The sequence below is a fragment of the Podarcis tiliguerta genome (genome assembly GCF_965153285.1).
Source record: "Podarcis tiliguerta genome assembly, chromosome: 1".
Taxonomy (NCBI): Eukaryota; Metazoa; Chordata; class Lepidosauria; order Squamata; family Lacertidae; genus Podarcis; species Podarcis tiliguerta.
The window spans coordinates 1,957,627-1,974,155 of record NC_139534.1 but is presented as its reverse complement, the minus strand read 5'-3'; the positions used below and the strand labels follow the sequence as shown (position 1 = coordinate 1,974,155).

At 47.8% G+C, this 16,529-nt stretch overlaps 1 protein-coding gene across 4 annotated transcripts in view; it reads left to right on the top strand.

The window, feature by feature from the left end:
- Positions 1–8,535: 8,535 nt before the first annotated feature.
- ERBB4 (erb-b2 receptor tyrosine kinase 4) overlaps positions 8,536–16,529 on the top strand; it is a 757,628-nt gene continuing 749,634 nt past the window's right edge. For all 4 annotated transcript variants that reach the window (XM_083399758.1, XM_083399756.1, XM_083399759.1 and 1 more), the window contains exon 1: positions 8,536–14,508. In XM_083399758.1, the coding sequence (XP_083255884.1) occupies positions 14,421–14,508 (88 nt within the window). In that variant the 5' untranslated portion in view covers positions 8,536–14,420. The remainder of the gene's footprint in view (positions 14,509–16,529) is intronic.

The window sequence follows — 16,529 nt, the reverse complement described above, 5'->3', positions numbered from 1 at the left end:
CAAGATAATATTATGCTATTATTGCTGATATATCTGGTGTCAAAGGGTGCATCCATATGGGATTTTCTTCGGTGATCTGATGTGATTGTCTGCACAAGTTCTCGTTCATGAACACTCAGTCCAATTCATAAGCCCGTAGGTGACGTGTTTGTGTGGGTGGTTTGTTCCCATGTGCCTCACCAACCACGTTTTGCACTTACTTGCACATGGGTCACACAAGCCAGGTGTGCAGTTGCACTGAATCCACATTGATCTCAATGGAATTTTAATTAATTGCATTGTGGCTGTATTTGCTGTTCTGCTGCTCCATCTCCCAGTTTTGGAAAGATATTTTAGAGCACCTCACAGTATGTGTGAGATTTCATCACCTGGCATAGCTCACTTTGGCTTTCCTTCCCACCCCCTCCTTCAAATTAGCTCACAGCATTCAGCCTGATCATACAAGGCCCTAACAAATGACTCAACCATTTCTTTTGAGCTCTTTGAAGAAAGCAGGACACCCCATTAACCACATTCCTCTGGGGATTGAAACGGGCATTGAATTTGGCCAGAGCAGTTGTGCTTATAGGCCTCTTCAGCAAAGCTGATTTGTAGACATTGCTGCCTTCTTTCCCCACAGCATAAATAAATGGGCTTACTTGTCCCCTTCCTTCCTCCTTGTGTAGCTCATGACCTGGTGAAAACATGCCAGTTTTACTGCCAGTCAGGCCATGGGGAATTATGAAAGCTTGAGGCTTCTGGTATGGAAGGAACTGTGCCATCTTCTTTGTCTTATTTGACTCGGCTTCTGACACTGTGTCACGGAAGGCCTAGAGGACAGACCAGGCAGGACGCTACACAAAACTTCATTGTGGTTCTCCACCAAGAACAGAATAGCAATTGGAAAGTCCACTCAAATACAATTAAGTCCTGTGCCAACTAATGATTAAACTGTATAATGAGTATATAAATACATGTGATTGCTCTCTGTCCCTCTCACACATGTTCCATGTGTTACCCATTGTAATATCTTTTTCAAAAGTCTGCTTCTACCTTATCCCGTATTATAGGCTTTGTCTAAGATGCAGGTTCATCACGTGATGGCTGCACAGTGAAGTGACAGCTTCTATGGTTCCATGTATAGTTTGTCATAGATCTAACACCACAAATCTCTGTGTACACACCGTACATAAAAGCACATGGCTCCCCACCCATAGGATCTTGGGAACTGTAGTTTATCATAGCTGCTGGGAATTGTAGCTCTGTGAGGGGCAAACTACAATTCCCAGGATTCCCTGGAGAAACCCACGTGCTTTAAACTTATGGTTGTGTAGGCAGTTCGCATGTTCAGCAGCCCATCAGCAAAGTGATCAAGAGTTATCATAAATATGCATTTATGAACCAGCCCTTATGCTTGTGCTTTCAGTTTTTTCCTGTGAGAAATGCTCTTTCTTATGACTTAGCACTGTTCTCTCCTGTGCATAACATGAATTTCTCGGGGTTGTTATCTGCCAAAGTCTTCAGTTTGTTGAGATGAGCCCCAGCCTCTCTCCTAGTGTCTGTAAATTCTGCCCACTTTTGTGTCCTCAATGAAACAGCTAGGCACGGTTTTACATTCTTCCATTCAACTCATTACTGAAGATGTTCAAAAGCTATGGATAAAAAACTCTCTTACATTGCCCACCCCCAGTCTGATAGTCAGCCCATTCATTTCTTTTGTGTATGGTGTTTGAGCCAAACGCGTTCCTAGCTTCTGAGATATAGTTTTGCTCTCTAGAGCCCATTTCCAAACCTCCCAATAACAACTTTTTCTTTTCTTTTCAAGGCATTATCAAGTCTAAACTTACACCTGATCATAAACTTGGCATAATTGATTATATAAGTGCTTAGCTGTGCTTGTACATTGTACTGAACTAGTGCAATGCCTGAAAAACATGAGAGTTATGGCCGTATCACAGGTTGGTGCGAATGGCTTAATACATATAGTGGCAACTGGCAGTGTTACAATAAATGAAGGACAACGGTGGTTGGTGCAAAGGATTAGGATCCAAGAGCCAGGCTTCATCCACACTTATAAAAGTATTATTACTTTCTTTAGAAATAATTAATGTTAAGAGTTTGCTGTCCTTAACAATCCTTGAAATGCAGTGTTTCAGAAAATCATATTAAAATACGACTGTTTCATGAACAATTAGCTAAAGCTTCAATTGCGAAATAAGGAGGAACTCCACATTAACTAAGAGCCCCTGAATGATAAAGAATACATGAGAGCAGTGCTTCAAGCAAGGACAAGCATGCAATGCGCCATCACCACTTCTCACTGTTAGACAAGAGTTTAATAAAGATGTGAGTTAACAATTTTGAAGCAAGTGTAAACATGGTGTTAATTAAATCTGAAGATGAAATGGTATTGAAAAGCTCTGAAAAAGCACTGGAGGGTACAGAAAAATACAACAAAGGAGGTGGTGAAGTCTGGCATATGGGTTGAAGGCAAAATGCAGGTTCTAGATGAACAGAAAGACACAATATTATCTGAAATCCGGAGTTTTGAAGTTGGTTTCCAAGTTCTGCTGTGAACCTGCCTGCTCACTTGATGTGCAGCAGCACATGCCCTCTTCTCACTGAGCTCCTGGGTAAAGGGGAGACTTGCCGGCCGCACCAATATGGGTGGGGCTGCCCCAGAATATTCTGCTCCCCTGACTCTCACAAGGACCATGACTCCTTCGCTGCCCCCCTCCCCATTGCCAACACCAGTGTGCAAAAGGGAGGGAAAATGAGGCTGGGGGAGAGGAGTTGGTGGCAGCAAAGGGTGTGTAGGAAGAGGATGCGGGGGCAGGTGACGGGCTCCTCATGAGCCTAGAACTGCCGCTTGTCCCAGTGGGTCTGAGCCTGCCGAGCTGAGGCAACTGGCCGTGAACATGGGCAGCGACCAAAGCAGTATCCAGGGCCAGTCCAAGCTCAAGGTCCAAAGAAGCAGAGGCCACAACAAAGGGTCAAGCGAGAGGCAGTCAGAGCAGTCTAAGGTCAGGGCCAGGGCACATTTGACATAGGCAGGAGCTCAGATAGCCAACAGTCTAGTGCTGGAACATAGACACACACCTCTTCCAGCCCAGCACCTGAAGTGAAATGATTCAACAATGGGTCTGCTAGAGCCACACCCCAGCTGACTCCTATCAACTCCCTTCATCCAAAGGTATGCTTGAGAGGAGGATCTTACTCCTTAGAACACATTTAGTCCTGAGGAGATCTGTAGTTGTGCACTTCTCTAGATGGGAACCAGTTATCCATATTATAGAATCATAGAATCATAGAGTTGGAAGAGACCACAAGGGCCATCGAGTCCAACCCCCTGCCAAGCAGGAAGCACCATCAGAACACTCCTGACATATGGTTGTCAAGCCTCTGCTTAAAGACCTCCAAAGAAGGAGACTCCACCACACTCCTTGGCAGCAAATTCCACTGTCAAACAGCTCTTACTGTCAGGAAGTCCTTCCTAATGTTTAGGTGGGATCTTCTTTCTTGAAGTTTGGATCCATTGCTCCGTGTCCGCTTCTCTGGAACAGCAGAAAACAAGCTTTCTCCCTCCTCTATGTGACATTCTTTTATATATTTGAACATGGCTATCATATCACCCCTTAACCTCCTCTTCTCCAGGCTAAACATGCCCAGCTCCCTTAGCCGTTCCTCATAAGGCATCGTTTCCAGGCCTTTGACCATTTTGGTTACCCTCCTCTGGACACGTTCCAGTTTGTCAGTGTCCTTCTTGAACTGTGGTGCCCAGAACTGCACACAGTACTCCAGGTGAGGTCTGACCAGAGCAGAATACAGTGGCTTTAGCTTTTCTGACTTTGTGTCTACACGTGCTGGCTATTTGTTTGAATTCCTCTTTGGTGGTTTCTCCCCCTTTCCATTTTTTGTACACATCCTTTTTTAATCCTAACTCAGTTAAAAGTTCTTTAGATAGCCACCCTGGCTTCTTTAGGCACCTTCCATGTTTCCGTCTCATTGGTATTGCCTGAAGTTGTGCTTTTACTGTCTCCCTCTTAACAAACTCCCAGCCATCATGAACTCCCTTTCCTTTTAATATTACTGTCCATGGGATCTCACCCAGCACTTCCCTAATTTCTATGAAGTCGGCTTTCTTAAAGTCAAGAAATTGAGTCCTAGTATGCTTGGCTGCTCCTTTTTTTTTTTTTTTAATAATATTTTATTAGTTTTACAATCAATAAACACACAATACAAACAAACAAATACAAAGAAAAGAATAAAAACAACACATACAAACAATACAACAACAAATTTATAAAGTAAAATAAAAAATAAAAAATAAAAAGAAGAGTTAAAATCAATCATTGTGTCTTTGCATTATTTAACATTAACCTGGGTCTGCGACTTCCCCAAACCTTCCCACTCTGTATTCCAGGTCTTATATTCTGGCAGTAAATTCTTTCCCTCTGGCTTATCTTTAGTTCAACATAATCTTAGTATCTTAACATAATTACATTTCCATATATCTTAAAACATTAGTCTTTCTTAATCCTTAGATTTTTATGCTAATAATCTTTTAGGTTCAATCTGATGTCATCAAACATTCATTATTTTATAGTGTTTCTGTAGATAGTCTTTAAACTTCCTCCAGTCTTCCTTCACCGTCTCTTCTCCCTGGTCTCTGATTCTGCCAGTCATTTCTGCTAGTTCCATATAGTCAATGACCTTCATCTGCCATTCTTCCAGCGTGGGTAATTCTTGTGTCTTCCAATACTGTGCGATGAGTATTCTTGCTGCTGTTGTGGCATACATAAAGAATGTCCTGTCCTTCACATGAACCTGTTGGTTGACCATACCCAGGAGGAAGGCTTCTGGATTCTTCCAAAATGTGTATTTAAACACTTTTTTCAGTTCATTATAAATCATCTCCCAGATGGACTTAATCCTTGGGCACGTCCACCAAAGGTGATAGAAGGTGCCTTCAGATTCTTTACATTTCCAACATTTATTATCAGGCATATGGTAAATTTTTGCTAGCTTGACTGGTGTCATGTACCATCTGTAGATCATTTTCATTATATTCTCTCTTAAGGCATTACATGCCGTAAATTTTATTCCAGTGGTCCATAACCGTTCCCAGTCAGCTAGCATTATGTTATGACCAACATCTATGCTTGGCTGCTCCTTTCCGCTGTATAGTAAACTTCAGAAGAGCATGATCACTCGTGCCTAATGATCCTTCCACTTCTACCCCACTAACCAGGTCATCAACATTGGTTAGGACCAGATCTAAAATGGCTGTTCCTCTTGTTGCTTCTCCCACTTTCTGGACAATGAAGTTGTCTGCAAGGCCAGTGAGGAATCTACAATGTTTGAGGTGTTATGTTATGTTTGAGGTGCCACCTCTCCCTTGGGCTTGGGACATCAGAGACCAAACTCATCCTGGGTGTGGATGGCCTGTCCCAAAACATGTTGGTGCCTGAGGCAAACGACAAAATGCTGCCCCATCTGACCAGACTTAGGCTGTGTACACACCAAACTGTTAAAGCACATTTGAAGCACACCAAATAATCCCAGGAACAAAAGTATGCCCTCACAGAGCTGCAGTTCTCAGCCCCCTTAGCAAACTACAGTTCTCTGGGGATGCTTTGGGGTGGTGTTTGAATGACTGGTGTCCACCACATCTGAGGGAAGCAGGCTAGCCGAGGGGTTGGAGGGCAGGCAGCCATGTGGCACACCCAGGTCTGTCTTTCAGCACCTCACCATCTCCTATCAGCTGCTGACTGCGGCGACTGCCTCTCTGTACCTCACATTAGGGCAGCCCAAAGTGGTACAATCCAAAGGAAGCTTTGACACTCTACTTAGCTGATTTTTTAAACAGGCTCTAAGAAGCAAAAGGGGAAGGTTGACATTTGTGTGGACCATGACAGGAAGCAAACAGAAAGGCTGAAGAAGGATATTGTTCTCTTGCTTATGCCTGGCTAATTTATGTAAAAGAAAATAGGAATCTTGTGCAGTCTGTTGCAAGAAAGAAGACCATTTCCAACACAATTAGCATTCCAGCTGATTCACTCTTTTATGAAGCTGAGGTTACCTTTTTGGCTCCTTCTTTGGTTCCATCCAGTGTCTTGAAAACTGTAAACAACAAGATAAAGACCTTGCATGACAAATTACTAAGAAAAAGGAGGTGGTGAAGACACACACACAAAACGGGGGTCCAGGAAGCCTGCTTGTTTCTGTCTGAGAACACAAAGCTCCCGCCTTTGCGCTCCTCTTGGCTGGCATAATTACCTCTTTGCCACCACTGATCTATGTCGAACTGTCATAGGGCAACAAAATGCAGTGTGCTAAGTGCAGTAAAATCTCACCCTTTACAACGACTTTCCTGCAAAGTCTGGTTAATTCTTTACAGCTCAAACTTTTGAGCTTCTGAGAGGAATAAACAAAATAAAAGAACAGTGATCCTGCTTGAAATATAGCCTTGACTTTGGGATTTAAAACACCCAGCCAGCCTCACATTTAATTGGAAAAGGAGCAATAAAAATAGAGGGAAACGGGAGGCATCTGGCTGTGGGAAGAAAGTGACCTGAGGTGCTCATTGTGGGTCCCTGCTTGAAGCTTGGTCTCGTGAGGTGACATTATGCAGGTGAACATTTTAAGAGGACGAAAGTGAGGCTACAATCCCACCCACCATTGCACTTATATTGGGATGATATTTGGAGGTGGAAAGAGAGTGTTTAGCAGCCTTGGAAGGGAGAGCGCCACCTTGGGCGAGTGCTCAGAGGTGCCGGGAGCATCAATATGCAATGTTGGCTTCACATGCTATCCCGAGACGTAACCCCCACGTAAACTGAGAGTCTACTGTACTAACTTAAAAATACCCTTTGTTTAAACTGTACTTCCTTGTGGTCCTGGGAAATGTCTACATATACAGGGTACCTTAATTACTGGAATGGAGCTAGACCTTGACAAAAAATAAGCCATGGGGAATAGTTTTTGCCGTCATGGCATCTATGGCTGCAGCTCAGCTGACTCCATTCTGGGTCAGTTAGGATACATTTCCTCGCAAACAGTGAATGTACTGTAACAGGTCCTTGCTCTGGCTCTTGTTTTTTCTTTCTCTGACCTGGCAGACCTCCAGTTATCAACACCATTCCTCATGCAAGCAGGCACTGGTTGCAGCGTTAATTAGTTTGCAATGAGTCTGATTTCAGGGAAGCCTCAAAGCTGCCCGCTCATATTCACATTCTGTGTCAGGTAACTTTCAATAGCCACACAAACAATCACAGACAAAAAAAATTGCTGTAGGAGAAATGTAGAGAATCCAGGCAGATTTTAATCAGAACTCAAAACAATTTACTGCATTGTGGAATTATTTGCTGTGATAGATTTATTTCTGATCTTCAAGTTATGTTGCCGGCCACATTTAAAAGGCACCAGTCAAGGCATAGTTTTCCACATGACCTTGTGACATTCCAAGTATAGAATACGTTAATAAAAGGCATGATTCACACAATGAATTGAAATCTTGAAAGGCAGAAAATCACCGAGAAGGAAGGATTGTGTCTCGATTGCTAATTTCTTTAAATTCTACACAAAATATTTCTTCTCCTTCCTTTTCTTCTCCTTCCTCCTACCATTAATCCCTTTAACATGCCCATACATTTCTATTGTGGCCACACCATTTCTTCTCAATAAACTCCATTTTTTTTGCAGCAGAGTCAGGATAAAGCATGGAAATTGAATAGGTTGATGAAAAACAAAACCAATATGCCTAAGCTTGTGTTGATTGGTAGAATTCACCTTCCTATTGGCTTTAGGCAGATATTTATCCCAAGGGTTCTCTGGAAGCTCACGCACAGAGAGAGACTCCTTGCGCATGGGTGTGGCGCCATTTATTCTCAGGGAGGGAGAACCAAAAGTGTGTTTGACTCATTAGAGCAGAGGGTTTCAACCTTTTTGAGTCCATGGCTCCCTTGACCAACTACATTCTTTCTGCTGCACCCCTGTGGGGCTCAAGTGCCCAGTTATGTCACCTCTTGCCTGCAGAGCTGGCAGCTTCTCACCCTTTTTCAAATGCTCTCCCTTGTGGAGGGTTCCCTCAGCCTTCTCTCCTCTCCCCTCTCCTTGGGAGTCCTCCAGGCAACTGCTGCTGCCCCTGGTCTCTGAGCTGCCCCACCCTGCCCCAAAGAGAGGTGCTTCCTCACACTGTCCCACAGGGGCCTGGGATGCCCCTAGCCTTAGTGGCCCAGTGGTGACTGGCCAACTGTAAAGCCAGCACCTCACCTTGGGTGCTGCTGGGCCTGCATGGCGGAAAGGCTCCCCTTCAGCACCAAGCACTCAGCTCCCAGCCAGGCCTTGCACACAGCAAGCACAAGAAGGCTAGCGTGATGCCTGCCTGCCTGTCCAGCCTCCCACTTGTCTGTCCATTCCCAACAGCAAGGGCTGGCTGGGAGCTGAGTGCCCTCACCCACTTCCTTGCTTACTCTGAGGCCACCTTTGCTCCTGGCAACCAGCACCCCCTAACCAGCCCAGAGGCACCATTTGCCTGTGCAGCTTGTAGCCAGGGTTGCTGCAATGAACAACCACATAAGCCTTTGGGAGGCAGAGACGTGAGAGGGCATCAGAGGGAAGGAAAGAGGGACAGAGGCCAGTCTTGCCCGCAGTACCCGTGACCATCATTGAAGGCACTCCAGGGTGCTACAGCACACTGGTTGAAAACCACTGTATTAGAGGAAGGAAGCCACTGGACTTGAGAGAACTCTATGCATGCGTCAGAGCTCCTAACCTTGGAACACTGTGATATGAACATGTATTCATGATCTTGATAATCATGATCATTTCCCAAGAGTGAAATTTCTGGTCTCTTTTTATGGCAATGCATGGGCCAATTTATGTCGATTACAAACCTTCCACTATATCAGTTACTCCTATATCCACTATATCCCCCTCATAACACCCCTGCAAAGTATAATAGAGGTAATAATTTATTATTTATTAAATTTCTATACTGCCCTTCATTTGAAGATCACTGTGATGAGATAGTAACTAGCTTGATAAGATCACCTAGCAAGAATCAGTCAGGCTGCATACATAACATGCATTTAAAGCACATGACTTCCCCCAAGGAATCATGTGAAATGATAAGGGTGCTGGGAATTGTAGCTCCTTGAGAGGTAAACTACAGTTCCCGGGATTCTCTGGAGAAACTGATGTGCTTTGAATGCATGGTGTGTACACAGCCTAGGTTTCAATGCAGTCCTTCTTAATTCAAGTCTGACAATCTGTCCCCACAATTGCTATTAACATATTAGGAAATCTGAGACCTTAAAGGCCAGGGTTGTGGGGTGAGCAGAGTTATGGGCCTCCTGTTATGGTGGACTATTATCCATCTCCAGTATCCATTCTGGATCACGCTGGCAGGGAGTTGGAGTCCAAAACCAGGAGAGCCACTCTTGCCCATCCATTATAAGCCATCTCCCTAGTTGATGGAAACACTGTGCTGCATATGTCCTCTGGTGTCCACTTTCTGGTCAGACATTATTGTTGGCAATAACTGTGTTTTAGAAAATTTATTCATATTTGTGAATGCTCACATATTCTTAAATTATATACCTGCGGTGTGGAGACTAATGGGTGGACAACAAAAGTGGACTTTATGAGCCCTTGTGGTGGCTAAGAAGGTGGCTTTACACTGCCAGGCTGGAAGGACATCAGCAGATCTCACTGTCCTTTCCACATTTGAATGCATGACTCATTTTTGTTTAATTTTTTAAACTGAAACAAATCAAATAAAATCAATATAATAAAAATAATAGAAGTACAAATACAAAAAACAAAGTGCTGTATATCCAGAAGAGACTTAAATCAGGTAAGTAGAGTACTTAAGACCACCAGGAAAACCCAATTTCACATTGTACAATGGAGAGGGCATTCTGTGTCTTTGTATTTGTTGCCCAGTATTTAAGACAAAACCCCACCAAACAGCATAGAATTTTTCAGGATCCTCTGAGCCTTTGGCAAAATGTAATTTATGAGTTGCTGTTTTTCAGCTGCTGCTAAACTCCACATATCTGTATACCAAAGTGAAAGTTGCAAGTCCTGTGAGCTTTTCCATTTCTGGGCAATTGAAGTTCTGGCAGGCATCAACATCAAGAATTCCTGAGAGCTGAAGCCTTTCAGTTGATCATCCCATAGATTTAGTAAACAAAGCTGTGGTGAAATTGGACTGTGATATTTGAGTATTTTGCTCATCTCCTGACAAACCATTGTACAGAATTTGAATACTAGTGCTCACCAATATTTTCCTTCACCTAAACCTGCACTGTATCTGCCAAATGTGGAAGGAGAAAGGAAAACAAGAGCCACAGACAGCCATGAGCAAACCTTAGACCAGTGTGACATGGACCAAAGAAACACAAAACCTTGCAGGCTCCAGAGTAAATAAAAGAAGTTTACTTACATCAATTCACAGTTGGATTCCTGAAGGCAGACTTAGTTACAAATATGTACATGTGGATCTACCCCATATGGAGGAATAACCCCAGTGCTTCTGCTAGCTAGCAGAGCAGTCCTAGCTAAAAGCTGGTCAAACGAAGAAGGAAGTAAAAAAAGAGAGAGGTTGCTGCATGACTGATCCTTTTGTTACCTGGACAGGTTAGGTCACGCCCACCTTCTATCACATGCAAAAGGAAGGATGCTCCAGCCAGGAGGAACAGGAAATTTCAACTGGCTGGACCAAACATTCCCTCGCATGTCTTCTCTAGCATTTCAAGGAATGTTGTATTGACTGCCTCTCATGGATCACATCCCACAAAGACTTCCCACTCAGACAGCATCTGAATGGTGAGGAAAAGGAGGCACAATGTCTATCTCACTGTTTTGCAGCCAGCCCCAAAGGTGATCTCCCAGGCACTGGGCCAGATGCAAAAGGAGCTCCCCCTCTCACTGGAAATGCCAGGTGAGGGGCTTGTGTGTGATTCCTAGAGTTGGAGTTAGTGTGGAACAGAAAGGTATATGATGAGAAGGATGGGAAGGAAAAGACAAATAATTTTTAGTGGGACAAATCAGCTCTTTACTTCTCCCTCAGTGAATTCAGGACACAAGACAACTAACACCAGGGATGTTTACAAAATCCTCCCTGTCTGAATTTCTCCAAGATCTCCAATTTACTTGGCTTTGTTTGCAGAGCAGCACTGATGCCGGAGGGATCTTTTGTCATTTCTCCATCTTGCTTTCCAGGCTTCGAGGGGTTTTCATTTCCTTCCACTTGTGACACTTGATGAAACAGGGCAAAAAAGGAACTGTGGTGCCCCTCTCTGGGGCTCTTTGAATTGTGTGTGCCCAGGAGACTATGTGCTCCTTCAAGCTGCGTTTCATCAATGATCACTTATACACATCAGTAGAGGAGGGGAAGTCTTAAAAATGAAAAGAAATAGTACAGCATACTGTTCACGTAGCAGCTCTTGAATTAATTGCAGAAGGTCTCAATGTGAACAGAATGGTTGGCATAAAGAACCCACAGAATTAAAGCAGAATGGGAATCCAGGAAACCAACTGCTCTCTGTGTGACACCTTATCTACTACCCAAGTGCCTTGCCCATCAAGTACATGGGCCATAGAACATTCTCTACCAATTACATTCCTATGGTCTGAGTCGGCCTATCCTCAATGTGGCTCTGTGGTCTTAACCCCTTCACATGCTAATTCACAAGAATATGCATTGCTAGATTTGACTGCAAATCAAATACCACAGATGCTGGTATCCTTTTAGAGTAGTGGTGGAAATCTCCGGGTGTGAGGAAACTGCCTTTTACTAAATCAGACCCATCGCTCCATCTAGCTCAGTTCTATCTCCCCAGACTGACTGGGGTCTCTCCTAGCCTTATCTAGAAATGCTGTGGATTGAAACTGGGACCTTTGGTGTGCAAAGTGGGTGCTCAGCCTCTGAGCTGCTGCGCTTCCCTGCAAGCAGGTGTTGCTGGATTGCAGCTCTCACCAGCCCCAGCCATCCTGACCAATGATCAGGGTGATGGGATTTGCAATCCAACATCTGGCTTGGGAGGATTAACAAATTTGAGACTTCCATCTTGATTTATGCTCATTTCTAGTGGAGAAAAAAATACAACAGAGAAGTACCACAAGAGTCCAGTGGTCTGGACACAATTTAAAAGGACGTAGGACAGAGAGGAGCGCTGTTTGGGGAGGCTGAGGAGGCAGTTCAGTATCCCATAATTCAGTGGTGGCCCTTCAGGTGTTTTTGGACCTCAAACCCCATCAGCCCCTGTCAGGGTGGCTGGTGGACAGGAATTATGGGAACTGTAGCCCAACAACCTCTGGAGGGCCAGTATTCCTGCGCTGAAAGGTTTGCTATCAAAAACAGAGAAAGAAAGAAACCTCATTTTAAACAGTTTAACCATGATTTAAAAAAATTAATTCGCTAAACAGCAGCATAAAGAAAGAAACAACTGTCTCATCATCCCAAACACATATATCAATACACGTTTGCAAAGTCTTCCATTCCAACTCATACACTCACGACAAACAGATCAGAGAGGACCAAAAACAAAAAGAAGAGGTGTGGGTAGGAAAGGAAAACGCGAGCATATTCCTGTACAGACCTGAGGACTTGGCTGGGGCTCTGCACACCAAACCTCCCCCCCACCCCACCCCCAAAAATGGAACAGGGGCAGGGAGGTGGTGCTGGTCACCGGAGTCTGCGAAATCCTCCTTTCCTCTCTGTCTTTGCGCTCAGCTTTCCATCCGAGGGGCATCCGCGAACCAGCAGCCTGAGGTTGAGGCGGATCGTCTCCGTCTGCAGGAAGAGGAGAAAGTTCCGCTCGCTCTCCGTCGAGCCTCGTCGCCCCGGCTCACTTTCCCTTTCAGTTTCCCAGAGCCGTCGCGGCGAGGAATCGCCCTGGAAGGGAAATAGCCCCCGCGCAACGGAGCGGACCCCGCCGCCTGCTGCATGCCTTGGCGCGGACTTGAACTCTACGGGTCTTCGCCTCCCTCCTATGTCTGGTGGTAAAGAGAGGGAGGGAGAGACCCCAGATTTGATTTGGGTGGTTCGATTTCCGAGTCTTTCTTTGCGCGCTCTCCTTGTCAGAGAGAAAGGAAACGAGATTCGGATTTAGCGGGGCGTGTGCGCTACCGGAATCACACCTGTCTATGCTTCTAGTAAGTACACACATGCACCCCCGGCGACTGCGATCCTCTGCCCTGCACACTTTTATTCGGGGTGCGGGAGTAAGTTCCACTGGAATATAAAGCGCGACTTCCTTCCGAGTAAGCCTGGAAGGATCCGGCGTCACGAGAGGGAGCCGGCAAAACAAAGCCGAGGGAGCCCGGCGGAATAAATCCGCAAGGAAATGCCTGAAATGGCACATTAAAGAGCAAAGCCCAACACAAAACCGCTTTTCTCTCCTGCCCGGGCCTGAAAAGGCACATTGTGGCGCTCGCTGGCAGCGGCTGCCTCCGCCTTGCTCCATGGTAACCTGCGCGCAGCAGCCGCGCGCCCCGCTCCACGCGCGCGCCCCTGACAGGTGTTTCCCGGGTATTTTGGTGGCGGGGGGGGGGGAGAGCGGCTGATCCCAGCATGCGGGGGGGGGGGAGGCGGGGGCGGGGCTTGCTCCGCTCAGAGGCCGCGAGGAGGCGGGGCCAGCGCTGAGTTCTTCCAACCTATCATCGCCTCCTCCTTCTGGGTTGGGGATTTTTGGGGGCTGGTGGGGGTGGCTTGGTCGGCCGGCTGGATTGTTAATCTGGGCAGCAGCCGGAGTCCTGGGAATCAATGGGAATCGACGCGCCGAGGTTTTACTACTACAGCAGCTCCTGGACTGGAGCGAGAAAGCGGGAGGCAGGGAAATAAACTAAAAGCAAAGCCCCCCCCCCCCCCGCGCCCAGGATCGCTCGCGCTCTCTGCTTCTCCGCGCTCCGCTCAGCACCCAGGGAATCGAGGACGGGAGCCGGAGAAAGGCGGCCAGAGGGTGGACTAGGAGCCGGCGGAGACGCGGACTCCGAGGAAGCGGCGGAAGAGGAGCTTTGCCCCGCTGGGGCGCTTGGGGTCTTCTGGCTTTCGGCTTGTTTTGCCCTTTTGAAAACTGTGGCAACAACTTTTGGGAGTTGCGGGTCACGGCTCTGGGAAGGTCCTCCGGTCCAGAGCAGCAGGCCATGCCCAGCGCTTGAAAGGGGCGGCCGGGAGAGAAGACTGCGCCAGCTGAGAGGGGCTGCTCCCCTCGTCCTCGGCTTGGCGGGGGCCGAGCGCGCCTTCCCGCCGGCGGCGCACCTTCCGCGAGGGCGAGCCGAGAGGACGCTGCGCGCTTGCCATCGCGGGCGCTGAGCGGAGGGAGACGAGGCCGCCGCCTGGACCATGTAATTGGGGAGCCAAGGAGAGCGTCCTTCCGAGTCTCCTTCTCACTTGTCCCTGCCAAAATCTAGCAGAAGATCAAAGCCCGACGATGACGAAGAAGCCGGCACGAAGAGTGCTCTGCTGGGTCAGCTTCCTCGCGATCGCCGGCACCTTCCGCCTCGGCGCTGCTCAGTCAGGTGCGCTCCGCTTCTGCCTCGCGGGTCGCGGCTCTCGCTCGGCTTCTTTCTAGGGTTCCTTTGGATCATTTCCCCGCGCCGATCCAGCCGAGCTTCCTTCCTTTCCCCGTTTTACAGACTTTCCCTCCCTCTCTATAAATAAATCGTAGCGGCTTTTCATGCTCCCAGAAGGACACCCCCGGATAATATTTCAAACTGGGAGATTTGGTGCAGGCAGCTAAAGCAAGTTGAGGGGGTGGTTTGCTTCTTTCCAGGGGCCGCTGCCACCTGCTTCCCTCCGGGGCGCTTGATTTGGGCGCGCGCGCTTGTGGTGCAGGATCCCGTTTTCTTTTAAAACGCACTGAAACGATTTGGTTCGAGACGGGCCTCTTTGGCTCGGATTCGGACTACAAGCAGAGGCTCTTGGAGCCGGGCGCCAGGGAGAAGGTGGCTCCAGTCCTCCTGTAGCCCTCGGCGGAGGGCGCTTCTGGCAAATGCGCGCCCGGCGCTGTCGAGGCTGGCAGGTGCCTCTCGCGTGTGGCCCATGATCCGGTCCCAGGGTGTGTGTGGCGGGGAGGGCTGGGGCCGGCTTTCCTTCCAGCGGAACAACAGCCCACCGGTTCTGGTTGCCCTCGGACAGGGCTGCGGAGGTGAACGGGGTCGTTTCTGGTTTCTGGACGGCGCTGAGTTGTCCGGGCAGGCGGGCGGGCTCTCGGTTGGCTTGGAGAGGAGAGCCGGGAGGCGGGGAGGCTTCTTGGCACCCGAACGAAGGGGCATGATCCAACCCGGTCCCAGCACGTTCCACGCCTCCGTTGGTTTCCACAGGAAGGCTGGCAGGAGCCCCGTCCCCTCCGTGAGGGTTTAACTTTGGGTGGATCCTGCCCGACGTGCCCTGCTTTGTTTGGTGTAAGGGTCCTCCGGGAGAGGGAGAAGAAGCCCCCTTGTTTGCAGCTGCCACCTGGAGGAACGGGTACTGAATACAGATCGGGGCTTTTCCAGCTGGGTTATCCCTGCTCGGCGCCCCGGGCGCCTCTTGGAACAGGAGATCCTCCCTCCCTCCCATCTCCTGCGCAGGAGCTTCTCCTTTCTGGGTGGCGGGCTTCGCTTGTGGGTCCTTCTCTTACTGACCCAGAGGCACGACCCCTCGCAGGTGGTGGGGAGAGATCAGGGTCAGCCAGGTTTGCTTTCCGGGGAGGGCCGGGCAGGATCTGAGCGCAAAGTTGGACACACTTTGATCTCTCCTGCCGGGATGCTGTAGCCAGGAGCTGCTTCTCCCAGCGGATCTTGTTTTCTTGGTAGTAAAGAGTCCAGAGAATTTCACTGGCGTTTACTTCCAAGAAAGGAGGCAAATTAGGATAAGTTACTGCTCCCAAGAATCTAGACCTTTGGGCACCAGGGTGACATAAATAGACAAAGCTTCGGAAGGTGGTGGACTCGCCTTCATTGGAGGTTTTGAAGCGCGGGGGGGGGGGGGCATCTGCCATGGAAGCTTATTTGAGATTCCTGCGTTGCAGGGAGTTGGACTAGATGACCCTGGGTGCCCCTTCCAACTCTACAGTCCTGTGATTGTCCGCTCGCCCTCCTTGGCTTCTGTGCGCTCGCAGGGCTGTTTGCTGGGCCGAATTCTGTGGACTTTTCTTGCATGTCGCTGCCACGCACGTTTTGCTGTTGACTCTTGGCGCCTTTGGAGGAGCCGCGGCTCCAGATGAGCGTGCCATAAATGTCCAGATGAATGCAGGAATCTAGTCTCCTTCGCTCCGCCCTTGCTTTTGATCCCCCTCGATCCTGGGGATTCAGAAGGCACTGTTGATTCCCCCCGCCCAAAAGCAGAAAGATTTCTTTCGACTGGGCGTTTCATAGGGTGGAGGATTTTTCTTGAAGGGGCTTTGTGGCTCTTGATGGTTTTGGTCCAAAGCAATTTTTTGCTATTAGTTTGAGCTTCTGGGGTTTCGCGTTTTTTTGGGGATTCCCTCTCTTCTCAGCAACTTTCTCTCTCCCCCCCCCTCCAAACACCTACTTTATTCTGCAATGCTCTTAAAGAG